A 26923-nucleotide genomic window follows, 5' to 3' on the forward strand; every position below is an offset into this window, starting at 1 on the left:
ATTAGACCCTGAGTTCACAGGTATGGGATTAGTAATGAATTCCTTAATTTAAATAATAATAGAAACAGCTGCAGAGAACAGCCCATAGCAGCGGCACCAAAACGTATCTTTAAAAGGAAACGTGGATTAAACATCGAGTAGAGACAAGCAGGAACAGGAGAACTGTGTGTTCACTAACAGAAAAAGAACTGCAAGCAGCCAGCTGTCCAAGGTTGCTTATCTTTGAGTTTCTCTGACGTTTGAACAGCAGTAGGTCAAACCAGCAGTCGGTGGGGGCCCTTGACTGAGAAGTCGGGAATTCACTGAACACGTATGTGATACGCTCAGACTTGTGCTCCGAACTGCTCACATTTTCCCCAGGGAAGCGTACAACTTGGCGAACGCCAACACACAACACGATTGGTGCATAATGGGCGGTGACTGCAAGTCCAGGTTAGACTCAGTGGCCGGGGGTCTGGGCTGGGCGCAGTCCGGCTGGACTGAAACCGGGTGCCCACTGTAGCACCTGCACCCAAAGGTGTGGCACAAAGGGGACGCCTGCGGTCCGGTGACCCTCGTGCGGCCTGCTTGGACTCTGATCTCAGGCAGACAAGGAAGCAAACCTGAGAAACGCCGGCGTCCTGGGCGCCCAGGGGAGGCCAGAGGCCGCCTGCGGCCTGGGCGGGGTCCGCAGAGGCCCTACCCGTCCCCGCCTCGGAGCCCGGCGGCCGGCGACACAGGACCGGCGTAACCGCGCTGGCCCGGGGCGGCTGGCTTTACCTCTTCCCCCCGTTTTCCTCCGCGCCACCCCAACGAAGGGGCTGAGGCGGCCAGGACCGCCCAGAGTTTTTCCTTAAACATACTCTGGCGTCGGCCCGGTCGCCCCGCACCGGGCAGGGCGGCAGCCGCAGGGCCACGGAGGCGACTGACGCGGCGCCGGGCGCGAACCCGGAAGTGGCGGCGGCTGAGCGCTCTCGCGCCCCGTAGCTGCGCGCGACGCCGCGCCGGAAGCGGACGGCGCGCCGCGGGGGACACACAGGCTCTGCGCGAGCGCCCGCGACGGCCACCGGCGAGTCCGCGGCGAGGTTCTGTGGCGGGCGGGGTGGCGCGCGCCGGCCCGGGATTAGAGTCGGCGGTCCGCGTGCCAAGCCTCCGGTCAGCCCGGCCCCTGTGTCGCGGGAGTCCCGCCGCAAAGCCGCCCGCCGCCTCACCTGCTGCCCCCAGCCGAGGCCAGCGATCTGGGGAAGCTTCACCCCGGGCCGTTTAAATGACAGGGCCTTGCGTTAGCGACAGACCCCGTGGCTCTCCCGGTTGCTCTGAACGCGCCCTGTGAGAGGCCGGCCACTGCACTGCCCGTGACACGTCGGGCAGCGCGGGTCACTGAACTGCACGGACGGTCGGCGACGCGCAACGAAGGCTGCGAGGCGGGCGGTGCCGGGGACGGCGCGGCCTGTCCCGTGGACACTCGGGGGACCGCGGGCTCCGGAGGCCGGGGGCTCAAACCCCCTTGGGGACGGTGTGAACCGAGCGTGGCTCCGGCTCCTGCGCGGCCTTTCCGTGGGCGCTGGTTCGTCCCTCCGTCGTACTACTAACGTGTAAGTTTATGACCCAGGTCGGGGTCGCATTAGGTGCTAGGCCAAGAGGGATGCGGTCTTTCCTAGGGACAGAGTGGGCCGCGAGGGCCGCTGTGCGGAGTCCTAACCGCGGGCGGAAGTAAAGCAGGATGAGATGAGTTTCGTTTCTCTTTAAGTCATCAAGTCTTCCCTGGAGCTGTTAAACGTACCGATGAGCACTTAAAAACAATCATTTATATAAAATTGACATACACCTCGTGTTAGTTTCAGAGGTGCAACACGGACTCCACCTATGTACTTTACGAAGTGATCGCTGCCCTAGCTTGCCACTGTCTCACCGTACAAAGTTATTACGATATAATGGACTGTATTTTCTGTGCTCTACGTTGCATCCCCGTGACTTATTTATTTTATGACTAGAAGTTTGTTTTTAAAACTGTGTAGCCACAGGGAATACTCTCATTAATATTTAAAAAATTGTTTGTTTCCTTTGACTTGTTTAATTTGGAAGGGAAAGAGCAGTCTCTTCTATTAATAGCTAAAACTTATAAAGCACTTATTGTTATTTTATTAATTCACTTAATTCTCAGAAACAAACATGTGAGGTGAATACTGTTATTCTCATTTTACAGATAAGTTAAATGACTTTCTGATAATTGTACCAGAATATTTGCCAACATTTTATTTTAATGTTTTTAATAATAAGTTCCATGTTAGAAATTTTCTACTGATGGAATTTTTAAATCAATATTTACTGCACTAATCCCAAATTATTTAATATTAAGTACACAAGGTAAGAATTGGGGTCAGATTAAACAAGTCAAAGGAAACAAACAATCTTTTAAATATTAATGAGAGTGTTCCCTGTGGCTGAAAAAAGGGGGTGGTAACATCAGCCACAGTTGTAAAAACAAACTTCTAGTTATAAAATAAATAAGTCATGGGGATGTAACGTAGAGCACAGAATTGAGGTCAGATCTTTGATTGTAATAACATCTGTTATTTGGTAAATATCAGTAAAATAGTTTATAATTTAAAATTTAACAGTTACGAAGAAAATGATGCATTTTTTTTCCCTCTGTTTTGATTTTACACAGGGCAAGTGCCTCAGTTTCAATCTGGGACGCCTTTAAATGACACTTGCTTAAAATCTTAGATCGTACACAGAAGAGAGACCCTGATCAACGATAAGGTCGAAAAGAAAGATGATGTCCTTAAACAACCTACAGAATGTCACCTATAACCCGGTAACTGACTCCTGTGAGATCACTTTTTACCCGTGGCAGGACTGAGAGCAAATCTAGCTGGACAGTAATTATTTATTGCTGGGGGTGGGAGGGTGAGAAGGAAATTCAGTCAACGTATGTAAAGCACCCAGTGTGTAAGAGGTTGTGGTGGGTGCTGCCTAAAAAACAGATCCAGCCCTTGGAGCTCAGGCTAGTGGAAGACCAGGTCACAGTCACAGAACAAAGTGACGAGAAGTGTTGAGAACGGAGGACAGGAGAGGCCATTGGAGTGACTACCGGCTTTGGCGGTGGTAGGCAGGTGCAGATAATTGTAAGACAGAATTTTAAAAGGAAAAAGTATTTCTTACTCTACATGTTTTTAATTTTCTTTTTTAATTAGACCTGTTCATGTGTCAGTTTTTCCCTTTGCTCTTCAAATACCGCTTGGTGCCAGGGCAGGAAACATCGAAAATTAGTGAGATGGAGAATGAGAAAAATGAAGGGTCTCGTTCCAGCCTCAGGAGCCCCTGAATGACTGTAATTGCTGGGAATTTCACTGTACGTCCTGGGAAGTAACAAAGTTGTGCTCGTTTTATGGCGATGTACTTTCCGCCTACCTGGAGCCGAATGCTGAGTTTAGGTCTGAGGTAGAGTCGCTGCTTTTTTGGTAAACACCCTAGGAGACTCTGGGCAACAGGGAGGTGAGTGTCCTCAAAGCAAGGCTGCAGACTAGCCTCATTGGGTTCAGTGTTTTCGTTATTTTGTAGCCATAACTTCTTTTTCCCTAAGTTTTAATGTTGCGCAAGAATAAGGTATGACCACCTTGTCAAGCTAACTCAATTTAAGAGGAAATGGCCTTCAATAGGTTTAAAAAGGAAGACTTACTGATTGACGTCAGAGACATTTAAAATAATTTTGTGCCTCTCAGAGTTAAAAATAACTCAAGGTTGTAGCCCGATTTTCTGTAGAGATTTAAAAAATACATCTCGGCTGCCTGCCAAGGGCGACAGTGTAGTCGTGGCTCAAGCCAGGAGGGGGAACGGGCCGTCGTGTTACACTCCCCACTTTGCCCCTTTCATGTGCAAGATGCCTTGTTTGAAGTTATTTAGAACATAATTTTTCTAGGTCAAGATCCCTGCATATCTTGACACCAGTGTAGTGTTGATTCCTGTAACTTCTGGGGTTAGCACCCTAAACGGTAGAGTTAAAACAAAAATCAGTCGATGTCCATCTCTGGATGAAGCGGGCTTGGAGCAGTAGTGCTACAAATGACTGAGATATTTTAAGTTAATTGGGATGTTGTGCAGGCTAGCCTTAAAAAATCTATTTTCTTGCATTATGGTCATTTTGTTAGTCATCAGTTCAAACAATGGGGAAATGTTTAGTGAGTTTCTATTCTTTATTAAGCATTGTGAAGACACAGAACTGCCACCTTTTTATTTTTCTTAGTGTTTTTAAAGTTTTGGTTACAGTGGTGATTGACGGATTCTGTCTATATTAGCTCTTCTTGGAGAAGATAAAGTAATTGTATAACTGGCCTGTCTTCTTTTTTCATATTTAATATTTTTCACTGAGTAGTTCAATTGATAGAATTCCAAGGCTTTAAATAATCGGGCTCACTTTTCTTTTTATTTAAATTCGGTGAATAATTTGGAAGATAGTATTTTCACTTCATACCAGAAATGCCCTCAGTGAAGTATAGTGTTTGCCAACTCAGTATCTACCTAAATATTTATTATTGTTGTTGTTCATAGGGTTCTTAAGTGTGATTGTTAGCTGGTTAAGTTGCTGAGAACTTGAACAGATTGATTGTTACCTAGTTCTTAAATCTCTTGTTGGCATTAATCCCGTCTGGTGCTGAGAAGCTCTGTCCCAATTTCATTGGGAGCCTTGTTTCCTTTTTCCTTAGTATTCTAGTACCTCCCTGTCAGCATTGCAATTTAATCTTAAAACACAAAACGACAAAATCTTCCTTTTTAACCTCCGAGGCCCCTTCCAGCCTTCGCTCCCTTGTTCTTCGGCTGCCCATCTTCCCGAGAGCAAGTCGCTCTCTGTCGTCTTGGTTTTCTCACCGCAGCTCTGCCCTCTGATTTTATACCTTTAATTGATTGCTTTGTTGCCCTTCGCTCCTTCGTTCACGTCCTTACTGACCACCCTTAGACTTCGGAGCGCCCGCCATCCGCGTGCAGCCCGGCCTCCCGGCTCCGGCTCTGAGGCGCCCCGCCAGCCCTTCGGGACTGCGTTCCGCACTGAACTTGCATCTTCCTTCCTGCTTTTGTGCTTTTCCATTTCCGTCAGCGTTTTTCTGCCCTAATCTTGCGCCTCCTCCCTTCTCTTTTCAAAATTTTAAATTCGCTTATGTCAAACTCGGTGGCGTTTCCTTTTTTATTACTGTTTTCTAAAATATAAAGATAATATGTGTCACTCATTTTTAAACATTCCAACAGTATTTAAGGGTTTCATTAAAACATCAGTTTTTCTCCTGTCCGGTGCTCTTCCCCCCTCTAATGGCGTTCGTTTTCTGCCATTTTTTTACGTCCTTCCTGAGAATGTATGTGAATGTCCAGAGAGTGCGTGTGACATATATCACCTTTTACATACCCCGGTTCGCTACATGCACGTGTCGTACCATAGAGTCTGCTGTACACCTTGCTTTTCCCTGTTTGACACATTTTGGAGCTATCGGCACATGCAGAACTTCCTCAGTTTAATGGCTACTAATTAGTTCATTGTGTGGGGGGCATAACTCACTTCGCCATCTCCCTGTGCAAGGACTGTCCCCTTTTGTGGTTGTACCCAGAGCTATGGTGCACGTCCTTGTTTGTGACTGTGCACACGTCCAGTATTTTCTAAGATAAATCGTGTACTTTTTACAAAGCGGAATCACTGGATCAAAAGATGTGATATCCATTTATTTCATTTTCTCTTCGTGTGGACCGTCCTCATTTTTCTATGTTAAAGACATTGCCAGTCCTCCCTCACTGAAACCCACTTCCGTGGTGTGCCTGCGCTGCCCTGGCCGGCCCTTCGCTTGCTCTCGCTTCTCAGCCCCGTATCAAGGTCTGCAGCACACCCCATTTTTATGATTCGCCAGCACGTAGTCACACTCGTGGCTGTGATTTATTACACTGAAAGGTTACAGAGCAAAATCACAAAGGCGGAGAGGCCCGGAGGGCGACGTCCAGGGGCACCAGGTGCAGCGTGGCAGGGCCGTGCTAGTGGAGTCACACAGGTGTGTCCCCGGCACACGTGTGAAGTGGTAGCTGCCAGGGAAGCTCGCTCCTGACTCACCGCTCAGGCCCTCTACTGGAGGCTGGCCGTGCGGATAGCCCCTGTCTAGCATGTCTGAAAGTTCCAGACTCCCAAAAGGAAGCAGGTGTTAGCATACATCATGTTGTTTGCACAGACAGTTTATAGGTATCCTTGCTGGTTAGGGTGGTGGGTGCTCTCCCAAAATCCAAGTTCGTAGACGCCGGCCAGGGGCAAACCTTGTAAGGAGCCTTTTGGGGACAGCGGTCAGGTCTGCTTTGTTCACTCTTCTACGCATCCCCTAACTTTAAAACCACTGAGGCTTCGCCCCTAACTTTTCCTCTACCTTGATATCTCTAATCATCACCTCCACTCTGACTTTTAAATAGGAGTTCCGGCCGTTCACCTAACGTGCAGTCCGTACCTTTCAGTATGTTTGCTCTTAGATGTCCTACCAGCCCTTTGCACTTAAAGCGTTCAGAACGAAACCCATTATCTTCCTTCAGAAATCTGTTCCCTCCCCAGTGTAACCATTTTAGATGGTGGCTCTGTAGAGACTGTTTACTTTGAAATATTTCTCGTATCTGTCTCCTGCTCCCCGCCCTCCCCCTGCCCCCAGCTGCTGCCACCAGCCTGGATTATATCCTTGTCCCCTTATGCCAGGCTCACTGGCAGCGGTCAGTCTCCCAGGTAATCCCCTGCCCACCGGACTGTTGCTCCCAGACCTCACTCTCATCATGTCATCCAGACTCTGACCCTGACTCTGTCACTGCCTTGCTGTCTACTTACTGTCTCCCAGGTAGGTTTTGTCTTTTCCTGCGTCATTGCTTTTGTAAACTGACGTTTCCGCCTGACCTGGCTTCCTCCCCCTCTCTGCCTAACTGTATTTTCCAAGCTCATACCCCATCTCCTTCATAAAATTTCTTTGGCCACTTCAGTTAGAATTATTTTTCTGATGCATTTGACACTTCTCCATTTTTTTTTTTTTACGTGTTAAATTAGGGTTTGTAGTTGCAAGCACCGAAGCCAGCCTCTAATTTAAGCGGAAAAGGAATTTATTAAATGATACCGAGTTCTCAGAATCTCTAGCAGGACTTAAGAACCTGGCTTGCCAGCCGCACAGTCACAGCGCCCAGCAGCGTGCTGTGGGACTGTCCCCACAAAGGGACGTCTCTTGCCACCGCTGCCTGACCCTGCATGTAGCTGCTGTTCCCTTGCCAGAGTGACTACAGCATGATTCCAGCTTCTGGTTGCCACTGCTTCTAACTCCACGCCGGGCTTGGGGACTGGTGGCCAGAGCTCCGTTGGACGCCCTTGCCCTTGGCCTTGCCCTCGCCACAGTCTGGATGAGGCCTGATGTGGGGGTTTCCCAGACGGAGAAGGAGGTTCGATTTTGAACAGCCAAACAAAATCCTGTGTTTCCATTCCCCTCAAGTTCCCTGGGTGTCTGACTTCTTCCCAACTGTATCATGTGCTCCTCGTGGGCAAGACTCTCCTGCTTCGTTCAGCCACAGCCTACGCAGTAGAGACTCGTGTATACAGCAGACATTTAAGAGGAAATCGTAACAAAGGCGAAGCAGCATGAATCAGCTAGGAAGGTCTGGCAGGCAGCCCCCAGCCGAACGAGGGCGTAAGCTTCTAGTTTTGTCTCCAATGTGATCATATTTGTAATTCAATTTTTTACAGTAATTAATTGTAAAACAAAGCATCAAAGCTTGGAGTTTCCCAAAAAACAAAAACAACAACAAAAAACAGTTCCCTTCTCCTGCCTTTGAAAGAGCAAATACTTGAGAGTTAGATGAGTGGAGGGCAGGACATTCGTGTCACTCACGTGGTCTGAAAGGCCGAGTACTAGTGATAGAGTTCAGGGCACTTTCCTAGGCAGAAAGCTTTCATGCAGACGACTAAAATGGCAAATGGCCAGAATTCTCAGCACAGCCGTTGGTTCGACTGCACCGCCTTGATGGCAGTTGGGACCAACGTTTTAGTGACGGGAATGGGTATTGGTCTCAAAAAGCTTTCTAACCCTAAAATTCAATATGTAATAAAAGTCTGTGGTTATAAAAATATAAATGCACATTATAGAAGTCTGGAAAATATAAAAAATGTGAAGGAGATGAAAAGCTCCCTTAGAAAACTATTATAACATTTTTGGCTTATTTCTTTAGTCTTTTGTGTTTGTAAAGTTTAGTTTTTAGTGATGCGCATTCTTTGTATTGTTTTGTAGGCTACTTACTAATAGATCACATTTTTGTCATTAAATATTCTGCATAAATACAATTGGAACATATAAAACTTGAAGTTACCAAAACTTCTTTTATTAAGAGTTGCGTGGTGGAAGACGCTCCCTGCTCTGGGAGTCGGCCTTGGCCCGAAGGTCGCGAGGCGCTGTGACTCCCCCGTCCTCTACACGTCCTCTACACGCGCTGCGGCCACACTCTGTGCGGCCCTTGTGCTTTTTCTCCTCTGGTGGGTGGGGCTCTGTTCGCCCCACCTGCCCTGCCCTCCACAGTTGCCATGACACCAGAGGGTCCCATGGGGCTCTGCACCGTCTTGTCTCACTGCTCAGGGCAGCAGGTGCGCTGTGCGGCCGCAGCCTCGTCGCTGCCGGGTGAGGCCGGCCGCACCCATCCCGCGGTGAGAGCTCGTCGGTCCACACGGAACCGCCGTGTCCTCCCTCCGTCCTGGGAATGCGGGGTGGTGACCCGGGGCGGCCCCACGCAGCTCACAGCCTGGGCGGAGCGTGTGCAGCGGACGGCGTTCCGAGCACTGTGACGGTCCCTCGGAGGGACCCACTCCCTCCGGCCCGGGCTCCGCAGAGGAGGTTGGGCTTGAGCTGTTTCTAGCTTATGAGCCACTGATTTGCAGCCGCCTGAGATGGCCTCTCGTTTTGACTCATCAGTCAGATCGCCCTCAGGGGATTTCACATGTGCCGTAATGTGGCTGAGCCTGGCGTGAGGCCCGATGATGTCTGGCCTGCTCAGTTGGGCCGGGTGCTCCCAAGTGGAAGAGAGAGATGGTCGAGAGGGAGGAGAAGCAGCCACACAGCACAGGTCTCCAGCCACCAGCGTCACCTCAGGGGAAGGGGATTGACAAGGGCTGAGTGTGTCAGGCCCCAGACAGAGGGCTGGGTTCCAGGTACAGAGGGGGCAGGTGGAGACCTGGATGTGTATGGGACCTGGATCGTGTATGGGACACCTGTCGGAGCCCAATCCTGCACACGAGACTAGGCCGGGGTCGGTGGGCACCATGTCTTGAGAGAGCGCCAGGCCCCCGGAGCTCATCGCTGAGGCCACGAAGGCCCCTGACTGGCAGCCTGGAAGCCCGGAGACTCCCGCGCGCCAGGCAGCGACTGTCCTCGTTGCTCAGGGCTTAGCGTGGTCTCAATCCCGCGGTTGGTTCATCAGGGCAACGTCAGGAAAAAGGGAGGCGGGGCACGACATTGTGACAAGGTTTTCTATCATCAGAATTATTCTATTAAGTGGAAGTTTTAGTTTTACGAAACTCCCAGCCAAACAAAAAGTACTGTGAGGAGTATTTATCTTGTGTTTTTTCCTGAAGAACTCAGTTTGCAGATATTGTGACTAATCTAGCCATGTTGCTCCCTGGTAGCTGTTTAAATCGTGAGGACAGCTTGGATAATGCTGGGTTCTGAGATTTATATGCAGCCTTTAAGAATGTAATCTAGCAATTTTGTTTATGTAAAAGTACATTTGTTAACATTATTTTTCCTAGGTAATCCCCTATGTTGGGACCATCCCTGAACAGTTGGAGCCTGGAACTTTGATCGTGATACGCGGGCATGTTCCTAGTGACTCGGACAGGTAAAATCCTTGTGTTAGACGAAAAAAGAACATGAACGATGTCTCCATGTCCGTAGAACAGAAAATAATGTGGGAGAGATTTTGATACTTTGAGGCCTGAGTGCGGAAGGGCCCAGGTGCTGAGTGAATGAAATAAAGGTTTTTTTGGGTTTTTTATAAGTCTTGATTTCAGTATAAAGAATTAGACGTGTAGTTGATGAGGGGAACTGTGGTCAGAGGACTGGGACAAAGTCTAGTCTAAGTGTCACCCCCACAGCACCTCTGAAGGCCTGTTTCAGATGGTTTGACCTGATGCTGCTTTGGGCACAAACCGGATGAGGCGGTATCGCTGAGAGTTGGGTTCAGGTCGGAGTGGCTGACGCCCACGTGACAGTGGTTTAAGCTGCGGAAGTCCAGTCTGCGAGAGGCAGCCCAGGCGTCTTAGGCAACTCCACCAAGTCGTTAAAGAAGCAGCCTTCTTCTGGCTCTCCGCAGGGCGCGTCCTTTCTCTTAATTCTTAGAAACGAGGGCTCCAGCCCTTTGGGTAGCGGGGCGGGTGCGTGTGGTGTCTGGAGGGAGGGCCAGGGAGGGACCCAAGGCAGATGGACGCCAGCCGGCTTTTAAGGCAGCCTCCAGCAGTTGCACTGAGCACCTGGCTTCTGCCTCGTTGGCAGAGGTTGGCCACGCGTGCACCTGCCTGCGGGGAGGCTGGAGAACGGAGGACCCTGTTCTGGACAGATGTGGCCCCGGCCACAGCTTGGGGGCTGTTGCTGAGGAAGGAAAGGAACATTAGGCAGCCAGCTCTTTTGGCCTCGGGCGAACGAGCAGAGAAGCAGCCACGTGGGCCTCAGCCCGGCTCTTCGCGCCGTTGGTCCCTTGCTCGCCGCCTTCCTGTCTGACTACTCAGGTCACCCGTGTTTCTGTCCTCAGATTCCAGGTGGACCTACAGAACGGCAGCAGCGTGAAGCCTCGGGCCGACGTGGTCTTTCATTTCAACCCACGTTTCAAAAGGTCCAACTGCATTGTTTGCAATACTCTGAAAAACGAGAGATGGGGGCGGGAAGAGATCACCTACGACATGCCTTTCAAAAAAGAGAAGTCTTTTGAAATTGTGATTTTGGTGCTGGAAGACAAATTCCAGGTAGGTTTGGAATGTGAAAGTCGAACCCTCACTAATGAGAAAAAGACACAGGAAGCTTGTCACACTGACATTTCTTAAATCTAGAGAGTTTGGCTTTCTAGCTTTTCTCCGATGTAGGGGCCAGGCAGGTACCTGAATGTGAAGTGGGCGCAGCTCCTTCTCCTGCCAGTGTTGCCATGGGAACCAGGTCTAGGGCAGCCACATTTCTTCATTAGGTCATATTGCTCCTGGCAGGGCTGGGCCCAGTTCTGAATGGCCCCAGCACTGTATTAATTATGGGATAGAAAATGTGGAGCTAACGGACAGATGGGGACCCTAGTGGAAAAGTCAGAGTCTGGTGTAAACTGAAGTCCTGCCACCAGATGGTTCTTTAGGATGAGATTGCAGACCCAGAAGGGCCTCAGATCCTACATGTAGGAAATACTGTTGCCGGTCTCCCCGAGCATGTCGCACCTGTGCAGGTGAGGTAGCTTTGGTCCCAAGGATTCTTCTCCCGCTGAGCCTCGTGCCTGCAGAGCCTCCCAGGCTGGAGACCCACCTTCGAGGGCCAGCTCCATGTCTGGCGGGGACCCCGCGCCCACCAGGCCTCTCCTGAGCTCCACTCACCCCACCTCTTCTGGCCTTTGCACCCTTGTCTCTGCGCCATTCTTCTTAGCACGTGACCCTGTGCCCTGGGGTTTTCCTGTATTCACTTCGCCCGCCTCTGGGACTTTGAGCTCCTGCCCGTGTCCACCTGGGAGGGAGGGCGGACGGACTGTGTGCTGGCCACTTGCGGGGCATCGGCCCAGTGCTGGCCGACACGCCGGCGGCCCTGGCTCACGGCGGCGGCCCTGTGAGCGAGAGCCTTCGGCTTACGAGTAGCATCTCAGAAGCTGGGGAACCGCCAGTGTTGATTTACTCAGCAAGTTCAACAAATATTTCCAGTGCCAGTCGTGTGTGAGGTGGTCCCTTTCAGAGGGTGGCAGCTTGCAGGGCGCGTCTCTCCCCTGGGTTCACAGGCCTCTGGACCCCGGGATGTCACATATTTATGTAAACGCATGGATCGACACCTGTTCAGCCACGTGTTACTGCTCCAGAGAGAGGACCCGCAGCGTTTAATCCGGTCAGGAAGTCGAAAGGGTGTACACGCTGCTGCTTCCAGTCACCGTTTGGTCAGACGTGAACTGTGGAGCCCTGTGGGAAAATGAACAAGATTAAACTCGAGTAGACAGATGGAGCGTGGGCAATGAATGAGGTCGCTAACAGCTTCCCTCGGGGCGGTCTGCGCAGGTGGCCGTCAATGGGAAGCACGTCCTGCTCTACGCGCACAGGATGCGCCCGGAGGAGGTGGACACGCTGGGCATTTACGGCAAGGTGCACGTCCACTCCGTGGGCTACAGCTTCAGCTCGGTGAGTGCCTCCACCTCGCGTCTCTGCGATGACGCGGTCTCAGCAAGTGGGGCAAATGTCTCCAAGCGCCATTCAAGATGGCAGTGCTGGATTATGTCCCTCTGTAGTGTGTTCCTGGATGTAAGTCATTCAGACTAGTAGGATGCTATGTCCATTGTCTTTTTCTTGTTAATTGTATTCGTATAAATTAGTCATTTAACAAATTGACCTTTTCTATGAGGCCTATTTTTATTATTTTAGTTCTATAACCCAATCTTGCCTTCTTTACCACTTATTAAAATTATTTCTTGTTTTTATTATTTATTCCCATCTCCTCAACTCCCCTCCCCTCCGGTGCCATAGCTTGCTCTGTGTCGGTTTCCGCTGATTCATGTGCTGAGTGTTTTAAGGTCTTACACAGAGTGAAATCACACACTACTTCTTTCTCTGACGTGTTCACTTAGCACAGGCCTCTAGGTCCATCCACGTTGCTGCAAACGGCAGTTTCATTCTTTTCTACCGCTGAGTAGTCCCTCGTGTACGTGCGCCACCTGGCCTTTATCCAGTCATCTGTCCGTGGACACCTGGGTCGCTTCCACATCTTGGCCATTGTAAATGAAGCTGCAGTGGACACGAGGGTGCGGCTATCTTTCGAGTCAGTGTTTTGCGTTTCTTCGGATAAACACCCAGGAGCGGGATGCTGGATCGCGGCAGCTCTATTTTTAATTTTTTGAGGCACCTCCACAGCGATTTCCATAGTGACCGCGCCAAACCACAGTCACACTGCCGGTGCACGAGGGTTCCCCGTGCTCCACGTCGTCCTCGGCGCTTGCCGTCTGCTGACTTCCTGATGACAGCCGTCCTGACGCCTGTGAGGCGATGTCTCCCTGTGGCTTGCTTTGCATTCGAAGCCGAACCCCTTTGCATCTCTCTTGGCCATCCGTTTGTCCTCTTGGGAGAAATGTCTGTTCAAGTCCTCTGCCCGTTTTTCTAATTGGATTCTTCGGGGGGTTTTGGTATTAAGCTGTGTGAGGTCTTTCTATAGCCTGGCTATTAACCCCATATTGGAGGTGTCGTTAGGAAATACCCTCTCCCACTCAGTAGGCTGTCTTTCCTTTTTGTTGACCGTTTCCGCTTGATGTCGTCCCGTTTGTTTGTTTCTTTTGTTTCCCTTGCCAGGGGACACAGATCCCAAGAAATGCTGCTGAGAGCGATGCCGAAGAGTTTGCTGCCTGTTTTCTTCTGAGAGTCTGACGGTTTCGGGTCTTATGTTCACGTCTTTAATCCACTCTGAGTTTATTTTTGTGTACGGTGTAAGAAAGTGGTCCAGTTTTCCCAACACCACGTCATGAAGACACTGTCTTTACCCGCTGTATATCCTGCTTCCTTTGTCGTAGGTCAAGTGACCGCATAAGCGAGGACTGACTTCCGGGCTATTCTCATCAGCTGGTCTGTGTGTCTGTCTGCATGCCGGTACCCTGATGTTTTGATAACCACGGCCTGCAGTGTAGTTGGATGGCAGGGAGCGTGATACCCCCCCCCCCCCCGCTTTGTTCCTTCTCGGGTTGCTTGGGCCATCTGGGGTCTTCCGCGGTTCCATGTGAATTTCAGGGTTAGTTGTTCTAAGAATACCATTGCTATTTTAGGAGGGTTTGCATTGCATCTGCATATCGCTTTGGGTAGTGTGGACATGTTAATGCTATTAATCCCTCCCACCCATGGGCAAGGGTATAGCCTTCCATTTATTTGTATCTTCTTCAGTTTATTTCATGTCTTCTGTTTTCAGGGTACCACACCAGTCTTTTGCATCTTTGGTTCAGTTTATTCCAAGGCATCTTGTGCTTTTGGTTGCATCTGTAAATGGGCTTGTCTCTTAGCGTTTCCTCCTGGTCATTTGTTATTGCTGTATAGAAATGCGACAGATTTCTATGTATTGAGTCTGAATCCTGCTACTTTACTGAATTCATTCCTTAGCTCTAATGTGTGTGTGTGTGTGTGGAGTCTGTAGGGTTTCCTATACACAATGTCATGTCACCTGCAAATAATGAGAGTTCTACTTCCTTTCCAAGGTGGATGCCATTTTTCTTCTTTTTCTTGTCCCGTGTCTGTGGCTAGGATCTAGAACTGGGCCGACTACAGGTGGTGACAGTGGGCAGCCTCGTCTTGTTCCTGATCTTAGAGAAAAGCTTCCAGTTTGTCTCCATCGAGTGTATTAGCTGTGGGTTTGTCATCTGTAGTCTTTATCATGTTGATATGTTCCTATTGCACCCACGTGGTTGAGAATTTTTATCATAAAAAGATGTTGAACTTATCGAATGCTTTTTCTGCCTCCGTGAGATGATCATATGGTTTTTACACTTTATTTTTTTAATGTGACATAGCACATTGATTGATTTATGGACATTGAATCATCCTTGCATCCCTGGGACGAATCCCACTTGGTCATGGTGTGTAACCCTTTCAATGTATGGTTAAATCCAGTTGGCTGGTGTTTTGTGAGAATCTTGGCGTGTGTTCATCAATGATATTGGCCTATAGTTTTCCTTTTTTATAATGTCCTTGTCTGGTTTGGGTTCATGGTAATTGACGCTGGCTTCGTCAAATGAGTTTGGACAGATTCCTTCCTCGCCAATTTTTTTGAAATTGTTTAAGATGGTATTAATTTAGGTATTAATTCTTCTTTGAATGTTTGGTACAATTCACCTGTGAAGCCGTCTGCTCCTGGACTTTCGCTGGGAATTTTTTGATTACGGCTTCAATTTTGTTGTATTTCCTCCTGTTTCAGTTGTGGAAGGTTATGTACTTCTAGAAATTTATCCTTTTTTTCACATTGTCAAATCTGTTGGCATATAACTGCAGTGCTCTTTAATGATTCTTTTTATTTCTGTGGTGTCTGCTGTATCTTCTCTTTCATTTAGGACTTGGGCTCCTCTCTTGATGAGATTGGCTAAAAGTTTGCCGGTTTTGTTTATTTTTTCAAAGAAGCAGCAGTTTTTTAAAATTGGTCTTTTCTATTTTTTTATTTCAACTCTATTTAAATTCTGATCTTTATTTCATTCCTCCTTTTTACTTTGGGTTTAGTTCTCTTTCTGGTTCCCTTAGGTGTAGAGTTCAGCCGTTTACTTGACATTTTTCTGGGCCTGTGAGCTTAGCTGTGACCTTCCTCCTCAGAACTGCTGTCGCTGTGTCGCACGGTCTGAGTGTCGGAGCACGTGAGCGGGGGCCGCACGGCCGTCCGGCAGGGGGGCCCACACCGGCCCCGGGGCTCTGCGGGCCTCTCAGCCTTTCTTCGTCTCTTTCTGTTATTCGTACAGAAGCTGTTTTCTGCCGTTTTCTCGCAGGAGTAACAGCTCTCCATATAGGTGTGTAGTTGAATTTACTCATGAGCGTGGTCGAGTTCAGCGTTCTGGTCCATCTGGACTTCACTGTAGGATCTCAGATCCTAGTACAGGTCTAACAAAATCACCCAAGACAGCAATCCCACCCCACCCCCTCTTTTTTTTTTTAAGGTAGATGGGGTTTTTTTTGTTGATCCAGGAGTACAGTAGAGCATTTCTCTAAGATAGTTTCCTGGAAGTAGGACGTCTGAGCCAAAGGTTATTTGCATCTTGAGTTATGACTGAAACTAACTTGCCCTCCAAAAAGATGCGCCACCTGCTGCCGATCTTGAAGCGTCCTTTACCCCCTTTAGCGACTGCCCGTTTGGTAAGGGGAAAGGACCCTGGTGTCAGGTGCATTTCTGGGTCATACTTTTCCAGTACTTTTCTGTTCAGTACAAAATTTTTGATATGACAAGTAGGTTAGACTTGGAATTCTGATGACTGTTAAGAATTAATCTCATCTTTTCTTCAGGATTTAGGAAGTACCCAAGCATCTACTCTGGAACTGACAGAGATAAGTAAAGAAAATGTAAATATTAAATCTTTTAATGAACTCCCAGTTTAAAAATGTTCTTTTAGATGCCATGTAAATCAAGTGGTGGGAAGGCTGAGCTTTTTAAATTGTTTGAATATGAAAATTTGTATTTTTAATATTAATAGCTGGAAGTAATCATTTGAGAATCGGGGCATGTGCCCCTGTGGCGCCAGGCACTAGGCTTGGCTGACGTGGCCCGAGGCCCTGCCAGGCCCTGCCGCAGTCGGAGCCGTGGGAATGCACGTCCACACGCGTCTCCCCTTGTGGGAACAAGTGCAATTTCAACATGAAGGTTTTGCCGTTGCTAATGGAGAGGGTGAGGTCTCGGTGCCCTCAGCACCTCATAGGGAGAATACGCTCAGCATTCTGGGAGCATCTGGAAGAACAAGGAAAACGTGTTTGAAGCTCATGTGTAGTCCTGTCAAAAGCATTATTTAACTTGTGGTGGACAGGGCGGTCAGGCTGTGTTTGCAACCCGAGGTGCCTTTCACGGCCCCGTCCCACGCTGTCACGAAGCCTTGGCCCCGTGTCACCCCCGGGGTAGAGCAGGCGCTGCTGCCCCGGGCTCCGGCCAGGCCCCCTCAGGGCCCTGGGAAGAGCCGAGTGCGCACGTCACAGAACACGGGTCTTCCCCCGCAGACGTCCTCATCGTGTCGTTCTCTTCCAACAGGTACAGAATGGCGGCCTGCAGCAGTTGGTGAGTACTTTTGTCTGTAACATGCGGAACACCTTAGAACCGTGCCCAGGAAGCAGATAGTTTACCCGCGGGAAGACAGCGTCACCCATTCCACACCTCACTGCAGAACTGTCTCCCCACAGCCAGGTAGCAGAGAAGGAGACACAGATAAAATCGTGCCCAGAACCGGCTACGCCAAGAGCAGAGGTTCTGCTGCCCAGCACACTTTGACTTGCGCCAAAATACTGCCTATCAACTGTTTGTCAAAGGTTTGAAGGGCCAAAACCTTCCCTAATTCTGTATGGCACATTAAGTTTTGATTGGCTGGTATATGTTACGGGAACTCTCCCTCAGCAGAGGCCCGAAGCAGCCACCTGTCGTGGGTATGCTGCTGGTCACCCAGGCCTCGCCCCGGAGCCGGCAGTGTGTGGTCCTGCCCTGCCCCCTTCAGGCAGAGCGCGGGCGGTGCCGCGGGCCCCAGGCACGGGCATTTCTCAGCGCGCCCACTCCACACCCATTCATCTCATCGTCCAAAACATGCTGAGTGTTTGCCGTGGGCCAGACACAGCACTCACTGCCAGGGACCCCTCTGGGACCAAGGCGGATGTAGCGCGTCCCCTGTGGGGTTTACGAGGTCAGAGGCCCAGCGTTTGGCCAGTCGTCCCATGCATGCGATCCCATTCTGCAGACTTCCCGGTGCTGACTGCGGTTTCTTTTCAGACTCTGCCATTTGTCGCGAGGCTGAACTCTTCCATGGGCCCCGGACGGACTGTCGTCATCAAAGGAGAAGTGAACACAAAAGCCAAAGGGTTGGTATCACGGAGCTGCCAGAAGTAGTGTGTGCGTGTGAACACTCTCCACGTGTGTCTTTTTTGCCTTGTGACCCATGACAGTCTTGTGACCCGTGGCAGTCTTGTGACATACAAATAGGGCCAGTGTCATAATCCTCATTGGGACGGTGAGACTATTAAAGCAGGAGGAAGCCAGACTGCTAACTAGTTGGTGGCAGGACCAGGACTACATTCTAATGTTCTGAACTAGGCGCTCGTGGTCAGACCAGAGGGCAGCATCTCTGTCCACGGGGCCCGCCCTCGCCTTGCAAAACTCCAGAGCAGCCCTGTGAGGTCACATCACTTTTGTTAAGGCTCATCTTGTCATGTGACTTATAAAACGTCTGCTTTAAGAACCTTCCCCAGATGCCCAGACTTTTGAAAGCTGGAAATCAGAGCCAGGAAGCGGCACACTTCCCGAAGGACCGGACACAGGGCCATACTCCTGGCAGCCTGAAGAAATCACTCGATTTACTTCTAACGCTGCAGTTTCTTCCCAGCCAGATCTGTACCCTCAACATCGATTTAAAGTCTTTTTTTAAATTTTGCAAATAACGTACTTCTATTAATGGAAAGCTAACTTAGAATTTAAAATTCCACCTTCGGCTGAGTCCCTGTGGCTCTGCGCGCACATTCCTAGTTTGTGTAGTTGTAATCAGAGTTTGGTTCTGATTGTTATAATTGCAGAAACCATCCTACTTGTTTTTGTTTGTTTTTTCTTTCAAAGCTTTAATGTTGATCTGCTGTCAGGAAAAACGAAGGATATTGCCCTCCACCTGAACCCACGCCTGAATGTTAAAGCATTTGTAAGAAATTCTTTTCTTCAGGGGGCCTGGGGAGAAGAAGAGAGAAATATTACCTGTTTCCCATTTAGTCCCGGGATGTATTTTGAGGTAAGATTTTATTTTTTGAAGATGGGACAGGAAAAAGAATCCTGGGAGGGTTGCATAAATGATTCATGTAAATCCCAGTCCTGCTGTGGAGATTGTGTGTGGTGTTATTTTGAAATTTTATTTTGAATGGCTCCTTATGTAATGCAGTCAGTATGATCAGTACAAATGACTGAGCCAGGAGGGTTACCAGAGCAGGTGCACTGGAATTACCTGACATTCACTGTCATATTGAAAACTGTGTCACCCCATATTAATGGGAATTTTAACAAGAACCTTGTCTCAGTCCTGGGGTGGTGTGTCTAATTCTCAGTGAACATAAACCTGCCTGCACTGTCATCTCCCATGTTGGCTGTACACAGCTTTCAGTGTGAGGCCTTTCGTCCGAGGAGTTAGTACTGTATGTAGTCTTCAAGGACAGAAACGTGTGAGCTGACCACGGAAGCGGTGGACATTGCTTTGGAATTGAGAAGGCTGTGGAAGGCGGAAGGTCCGGTCGGGTTTTCCAGGTCGGGATGATTTGAACAAGTAACCGGAGGCAGTGCAAGCGCTCGCTTAGTGACGGGAGTCGGGGTGTAACGGGCGCCTTGGGGTTCACTGGAGAGAGGGAAGTGAGTGCTCCGAAGGAGGTGAGCCTTGTTGGTGACAGGAAACTGGTGACAACATTTTTTTGATATACCTGAGCTCCAAGTTTGGAGCTACTGTATTCAAATAAAAAAGGACGATGATAATTTCTTGTAAATCTTGTACTTTTGTCAGTTTTCCGCTTCAGGAAGTTTGTATTCTTCTGGTTATTCAGTTTGCTGTAATGATTTTTTCTCAGTTGCTCCAAACTTTGATGTTTTTAATATGCTTTCGTTGAGATTCTGAGATCTATTATTCTGACTTTGATTTTAAGCAGTATCTTCTCTTCCTTGCCATTTCAATTTCACTAAATTTTGTAATTTCATCTGTGAGTTCTTTTTGTCAAATTTATGTTCTTTTGAGCTGTTCTGTGACCTCAGGCGGTTGTGAGGGATTTTGCGCCATGTTTTCTTCTGTTTTGCGACAGCATGTTCACCTGGCGCAGGCCGCTTCTCCGTTTGTTTGTCCTGCTCGGCGCTGCACCTGCTGATAGGGTACTGACCGCGCTGCCACTGCACCCGCCTGATGCCAACTTGCTTTCCCTTCCGAGAGCAGCAGGCTCTGTTTTGTCCTGGAGTCGCGTTACATGCACCTTACCAAAGGTGCTTTCAGCCGGGTGGACCTGGGGTTTCCACCGTGGCTGTGGGGATTTAATCCTGGTCATGGCTATTTTTCCAGAGCCTTTTCTGTCAGCTCCAGTACCTCTGGAATTTCCCTAACAGCCATTTCAACTAGTCCCATCTAGGGGAGACACTCAGTTGCTCCTTTGCAGGTGCAGATTTTGTGCCTCTGTCTGGCCTGGGGGGATGGGCAGGTTAGCTGCGAGGCGGTCCTGCCCTCTGCTCTTCAGCTCCCGTGGGGGCAGGGAGCACAGGGGACACTGCAGGCTCAGAACGGGGGCCTCCGTGTGGGGGTGGGGAAAGTGGCAGTGAGAATGTGGCATCGGAAGCATGAGGTTTAGGCGTATAAGTCATTTAAAAGGATAGTACCTTTTTCTGTTTTTTGGGTCTTTTTTTTATTGTTTTGAGTTTTAGGGAAAGAACTCTGAAGGGCTAATACCAGTGAGGATCTGAACTGAATTTCTGCCAGAATGCTAATTACTCCAGTCTCTAGACTTCTGAAGTTTCTCATTGTCTGATTTGTCCAAGATCGTAAGGCAGAAAAGCCAGGTCCCAGGCCCCTGGCTCCCAGCCTGCGAGGCGCAGGCATCTCCACGGATCTAAGGGGGCGGTAGGACGAGCTGAGCTGAGCTGAACTCGCGCCCTCCCGTGAGCAAACACGCTCCCGTGAGAGGGCCAAGGGCGGAACAAAGAGCTTCTGACCTACAAAGGGGGTGCGGGTGGAGGCCAGGAACCGTGGGAGCTCTCTTGGCTGGAGGGGTGAGGAGCCCCTCGTTCTCGTCCCCTCCACTGTGACGGGGCAGGGAGCTCTTTCGGTGCTTGGCCTACCCGCCGCATCACCACAGCACATCCCCGGCTGCACCACCCGGAGCCTCCTGCCTCTGAAGAGGGCGTGAGTGGGAACAGGACCTCCGACCCGAGAGCCACCCCAGCCTGGCGAGCCAGTGCCCAGGCGCCCGCGCAGCTCCACACGCCCGGCACAGAGAGGAACGCGTCAGCAACCGCGCAGACTGGTGGGAAGAAACCGGTGAGAACTGCAAAAAGGAGAAGGAATTTAACAAACGCGGACAGTTTAAGGGAACTCCGGGATAACATCAAGTGCTCGAACGTTCGCATTATAGGGATCCCAGAAGGAGAAGGAAAAAAAGAACAAACTTTATTTAGAGATATAATGGCTGAAAACTTTCCTCCCCTGGGGAAGGAAACAGACACCCAGGTCCAAGAAACACGGAGAGTTGCAAACAAGATGAACCCAAAGAGACCTCTGCACCAAGACATGTCACGAAAATGACAAGAGTCAGAGAGAAGGAGAATCCTGAAGGAAGCACGAGAGCTGCCTGCAGTGGAAGCCAGGACGGCCGTCAGCTGACTTCCCGACTGCACAGCCGGAAGGGGGTCGGAAGGGGGTGGCGGGCACGGCGAACGTGCTGGGAGAAGGGAACGTACCGAGCGTACTGCCTGCGGTGACTGCACCCCGCCCGGCGATCGTTCCCAACTGAAGGAGAAAGAGTCCAGGAGCAGCAAAACGAAAGGCGCTCATGACCATTAAACCAGCTTTACAAGAAACGGTCAAGGGTCCCCTTTAAGCAGAAAAGGCCAGATAAAACCAAATGCGTAAAATAGAGTGCATTAGACATTTAAAAAGCTGCTTATCAGGTTCAAGTAGACTACCATGGATGCAGAATGACATACACACACCTCATGGTAACCACGCACCAAAACCTATGAAAAATAAAGAATTAAGAGAAGGAACCCAAACAAAAACACTACAGAAAAACAGCAAACCATAAGGGAAGACATCAAGAGAAAAAAGGAATGGAAGAGAACTGTAAAAACAACCAAAAAACAATGAATGAAATGGTAATAAGTACATACTTATCAATAATTACTTGAAATGTGAGTAGGTCAAATGCTCTAATAAAAACACATTCACAAGCACCTAAACACATAAAGGATTTTTTACTAGACATCAACAGAGAGATCCTAGGATTGCAATAATAGTGAATTTTGATACCCAACTCACATCAATGAATAATTCTTGACCAACAATTAATGGCTTTAAATGTCACTTTAGACTAGATAAATTTAATGGACACTATAGCACATTTCACCCCAAATCTGCAGGATATATGTTATTTTCAAGTGCACAGGAACGTTCTCCAGGACAGATCAGATTAGGCCACGGAACAAGCTTCAGTAAATTCAAGAAGACTGAAATCATACCAAGCACATTTTCTGACCACAGTGGTCTGAAACTAGAAAACTACAGGAGGAAAATTGAAAAAGAATCCACAAACACGTGGAAACTAAACATGGAAGGGATCAATCATGAAATCAAAACCTACCTTGAAACGAATGAAAATGAAAACACAACTTTTAAAAAAATGTATGTGATGCAGCATAAGCAGTCTAACTCTATGCCTAAAGGAACTAGAAAAAACTAAACCCAAAGTAAAAAGAAGGATTGAAATAGTTAAGATCAGAATTTAAATAAAATTGAAATAAAAAAATAGAAAATACCCATAAAAAAAAAAAACACTGCTGTTTTGAAAAAATAAACATCACTGGCAAACTTTTAACCAATCTCATCAAGAGAAGAGCCCAAGTCTTAAATGAAAGAAGATACAGCAGACACCACAGAAATAAAAAGAATCATTAAAGAGCACTACAGTTATATGCCAACAGATTCGACAATGTAGAAAAAAAAGGATAAATTTCTAGAAGTACATAACCTTCCACAACTGAACCAGGAATACAAAATCTAACTGGACCGACCAATAACTAGCAATGAAATCTAAGCAGTAATCAAAAAATTCCCAACAAATAAAAGTCCAAGAGCAGATGGTTTCACAGGTGAAATGTATCAAACATTCAAAGAAGAATTAATACCTAAATTAATACCATCTTAAACAATTTCAAAAAAATTGGCGAGGAAGGAATCCACCCAAATTCATTTTACGAAGCCATCGTCAATTACCCTGATACCCAAACCAAAGACATTATAAAAAAGGAAAATTATAGGCCAATATCATTGATGAACATGGATGCAAAGACTCTCACAAAACACCAGCCAGCTGGATTTAACCATACATTGAAAGGGTTACACACCGTGACCAAGTGGGATTCGTCCCAGGGATGCAAGGATGATTCAATGTCCATAAATCAATCAATGTGCTATGTCACATTAAAAAAATAAAGCGTAAAAACCATATGATCATCTCATGGAGGCAGAAAAAGCATTCGATAAGTTCAACATCTTTTTATGATAAAAATTCTCAACCACATGGGTGCAATAGGAACATATCAACATGATAAAGACTACAGATGACAAACCCACAGCTAATACACTCAATGGAGAAAAACTGGAAGCTTTTCTCTAAGATCAGGAACAAGACAGGGATGCTCACTATCATCACCTGTAGTCGGCCCAGTTCTAGATTCTAGCCACAGACACAGGACAAGAAAAAGAAGAAAAATGGCGTCCACCTTGGAAAGGAAGTAGAACTCTCATTATTTGCAGGTGATGTGATATTGTGTGTAGGAAACCCTACAGACTCCACACACACACACACACATTAGAGCTAAGGAATGAATTCAGTAAAGTAGCAGGATTCAGACTCGATACACAGAAATCTGTCGCATTTCTATACAGCAATAACAAATGACCAGGAGGAAATGCTAAGAGACAAGCCCATTTACAGATGCAACCAAAAGCACAAGATGCCTTGGAATAAACTGAACCAAAGATGCGAAAGACTGGTGTGGTACCTTGAAAACAGAAGACGTGAAATAAAGTGAAGAAGATACAAATAAATGGAAGGCTATACCCTTGCCCATGGGTGGGAGGGATTAATAGCATTAACATGTCCACACTACCCAAAGCGATATGCAGATGCAATGCAAACCCTCCTAAAATAGCAATGGTATTCTTCTTAGAACAACTAACCCTGAAATTCACATGGAACCGCGGAAGACCCCAGATGGCCCAAGCAACCCGAGAAGGAACAAGGCGGGGGGGGGGGGGTATCACGCTCCCTGCCATCCAACTACACTGCAGGCCGTGGTTATCAAAACATCAGGGTACCGGCATACAGACAGACACACAGACCAGCTGATGAGAATAGCCCGGAAGTCAGTCCTCGCTTATGCGGTCAGTTGACCTACGACAAAGGAAGCAGGATATACAGCGGGTAAAGACAGTGTCTTCATGACGTGGTGTTGGGAAAACTGGACCACTTTCTTACACCGTACACAAAAATAAACTCAGAGTGGATTAAAGACGTGAACATGAGACCCGAAACCGTCAGACTCTCAGAAGAAAACAGGCAGCAAACTCTTCGGCATCGCTCTCAGCAGCATTTCTTGGGATCTGTGTCCCCTGGCAAGGGAAACAAAAGAAACAAACAAACGGGACGACATCAAGCGGAAACGGTCAACAAAAAGGAAAGACAGCCTACTGAGTGGGAGAGGGTATTTCCTAACGACACCTCCAATATGGGGTTAATAGCCAGGCTATAGAAAGACCTCACACAGCTTAATACCAAAACCCCCCGAAGAATCCAATTAGAAAAACGGGCAGAGGACTTGAACAGACATTTCTCCCAAGAGGACAAACGGATGGCCAAGAGAGATGCAAAGGGGTTCGGCTTCGAATGCAAAGCAAGCCACAGGGAGACATCGCCTCACAGGCGTCAGGACGGCTGTCATCAGGAAGTCAGCAGACGGCAAGCGCCGAGGACGACGTGGAGCACGGGGAACCCTCGTGCACCGGCAGTGTGACTGTGGTTTGGCGCGGTCACTATGGAAATCGCTGTGGAGGTGCCTCAAAAAATTAAAAATAGAGCTGCCGCGATCCAGCATCCCGCTCCTGGGTGTTTATCCGAAGAAACGCAAAACACTGACTCGAAAGATAGCCGCACCCTCGTGTCCACTGCAGCTTCATTTACAATGGCCAAGATGTGGAAGCGACCCAGGTGTCCACGGACAGATGACTGGATAAAGGCCAGGTGGCGCACGTACACGAGGGACTACTCAGCGGTAGAAAAGAATGAAACTGCCGTTTGCAGCAACGTGGATGGACCTAGAGGCCTGTGCTAAGTGAACACGTCAGAGAAAGAAGTAGTGTGTGATTTCACTCTGTGTAAGACCTTAAAACACTCAGCACATGGATCAACGGAAACAGACCCACAGACAAGGAGCAAGCCGATGGTGCCGGAGGGGCGGCGGTCGGGTGACAGGAATTAAAAACATCTCACATCAGCGCTTTTCCCACTTTGAGGTCTCACTGAGGAGCGGCTACTTTCGACTTCCCCCGGGGCGCAGGGCAAGGCAGGGCGGGTGCTGGGAAAGAGGAAGGCCCGCTGGGCCCCAGGGACAATGTCAGGTTACTTCCCTGAAGGGACGAGGCAGAAAGTGCCACTACCAGAAACACTGCAGGGCGTGAGCCGCAGTGGGCTGGCGGGACTATCTGTAGAAAGGAACCAGGTTTCCGTTTTGACTCTTACTGTGCAGGAAACAGAATTTTTATGCCAAGTGGAAGCACTGATATTGCATGTCCTTCCCTTCCAGATGATAATTTATTGTGACGTTAAAGAATTCAAGGTTGCGATAAACGGCGTGCACAGCCTGGAGTACAAACACCGACTCCGGGAGCTCGCCAACATCGACACGCTGGAAGTCGACGGAGACATCCACTTACTGGAAGTAAGGAGCTGGTAGCTGCCATGACCGCTCCAAAAACAAATACAAAGTGGCTTATGTAACACTGGCTTTGTTGAGATGCATCTCGGTATTATCGCATTTACATGTTAAACGAGCTGACCGTAGTAGTCCTGGGCGTTCTGCCCTAGTTCTGCCCTAGCCGGTAGCGTGGCTCCGTGTAGCACAGGAGGAAGAAATCCGAAGCGACGGGAGCGTGCAGCCACCCCCGCGGCCGTCCCCTGCCCCACGGGCCTCGTTTGGAGCCCCCGTCCCACTGAACGAGCACTCGCGCGGCGCCTGCTCCCCACAGCCTCGAACGCACCAGGCACTTCCCTTTGCCAGCGCCGTGCTGGGGCCGGGGTGCCGCACAGGGGTGCCCTGCACCATGCCCCCCGTTCTCTGGAACTCAGAATCCTGTGTGCTCTGCCCTGTGCCAGCTTTTTCTGCAGGTTTCGCATAAACTCACCAGGGGCTCAGAACTGCTCAGCCATTAAATCACCTAGACACTGACTCAGACAGGACTCTGGCCCCAGTGGTCACACTCCGCGTCATATCTCATAGCTAAGGAGTCGATTTTGACTCCCATCTGGCAATTTCCTTTAGCAGCATAAGTATCTGGCCCTGCCGGCTGTAAGCATTACCAAATAGTGAACACTAGGAAGTCTGAACACAGCACAAACATTAAGGGAAAAGAAAAACCAAGCAAAACAAAAATGTATTGAAATTAACTTTGTCTCATTTGCAAGGCCACTGATTTCCATACCATTAAATGGTTATTTTAGAACATCTGAATTTAGGTTGAGTCAAAGGTCTGCATATCTCTACAGAAGGTGTAAGGTAGCGAGGGATTCAATTAGTAAAATGTTTACAGGTAACAAAGCATAGCCAAGGTCTGATTCAATGACCGCTTCTAAAAGAGGCACTAGCAGAAAGCGAAGCGTGGCCACTGAGGGCCCAGACGACCGTCGGCACCTGCCATCCGCACGCACACCAGCACCGCCTCCGCCCTTCCGGGGTTAGTCCAGCATCGCGAGCGACCGAAATCAAAACGTTATTCTACTTTAAGTGATTAAAATCAAACCTGTATCAGCAAGTTAAATGGCTGCATTCTGTAATTTCTTCTATTCTTTGAAGCGAGTTGGCAGAAATTCTTTGTGAAATTCTTACAGGTCAGATCTTGTTAGAGGAAAATTCAAAGGCTTGGAGGCGGGGTGGGGCGTAAAAAGCTAAATCTGCTTAATCATTTTATCATCTTAAATTGCTGGGCTAGATTCTGCCAGGATTTAGGAGCATTTTCATAACGGATTTCGGTTAGATACTATTTGTGT

General features: G+C 48.6%; 1 protein-coding gene across 6 annotated transcripts; it reads left to right on the top strand.

Annotated features, from left to right (window-relative positions):
- The first annotated feature begins 231 nt into the window (after positions 1-231).
- LGALS8 (galectin 8) lies at positions 232-26688 on the top strand. 6 transcript variants are annotated; one of them, XM_016163393.2, is made up of 11 exons: positions 232-432; positions 2651-2800; positions 9764-9852; positions 10762-10972; positions 12242-12361; positions 16193-16249; positions 16926-16952; positions 17075-17200; positions 17652-17740; positions 18489-18654; positions 25464-26688. In XM_016163393.2, the coding sequence occupies exons 2-11, from the start codon at positions 2759-2761 to the stop codon at positions 25611-25613; spliced, it is 1077 nt and encodes a 358-aa protein (XP_016018879.1). In that variant the 5' UTR covers positions 232-432; positions 2651-2758; the 3' UTR covers positions 25614-26688. The 6 variants fall into 6 exon arrangements, with proteins under 6 accessions (XP_016018879.1, XP_016018882.1, XP_016018878.1 ...); XM_016163396.2 differs by lacking the exons at positions 232-432; positions 25464-26688 and adding exons at positions 1023-1574; positions 19014-19600; XM_016163392.2 differs by lacking the exon at positions 232-432 and adding an exon at positions 1025-1574.
- Positions 26689-26923: the final 235 nt, after the last annotated feature.

This window comes from Rousettus aegyptiacus, unplaced genomic scaffold, assembly GCF_014176215.1.
Source record: "Rousettus aegyptiacus isolate mRouAeg1 unplaced genomic scaffold, mRouAeg1.p scaffold_m13_p_18, whole genome shotgun sequence".
NCBI lineage: Eukaryota > Metazoa > Chordata > Mammalia > Chiroptera > Pteropodidae > Rousettus > Rousettus aegyptiacus.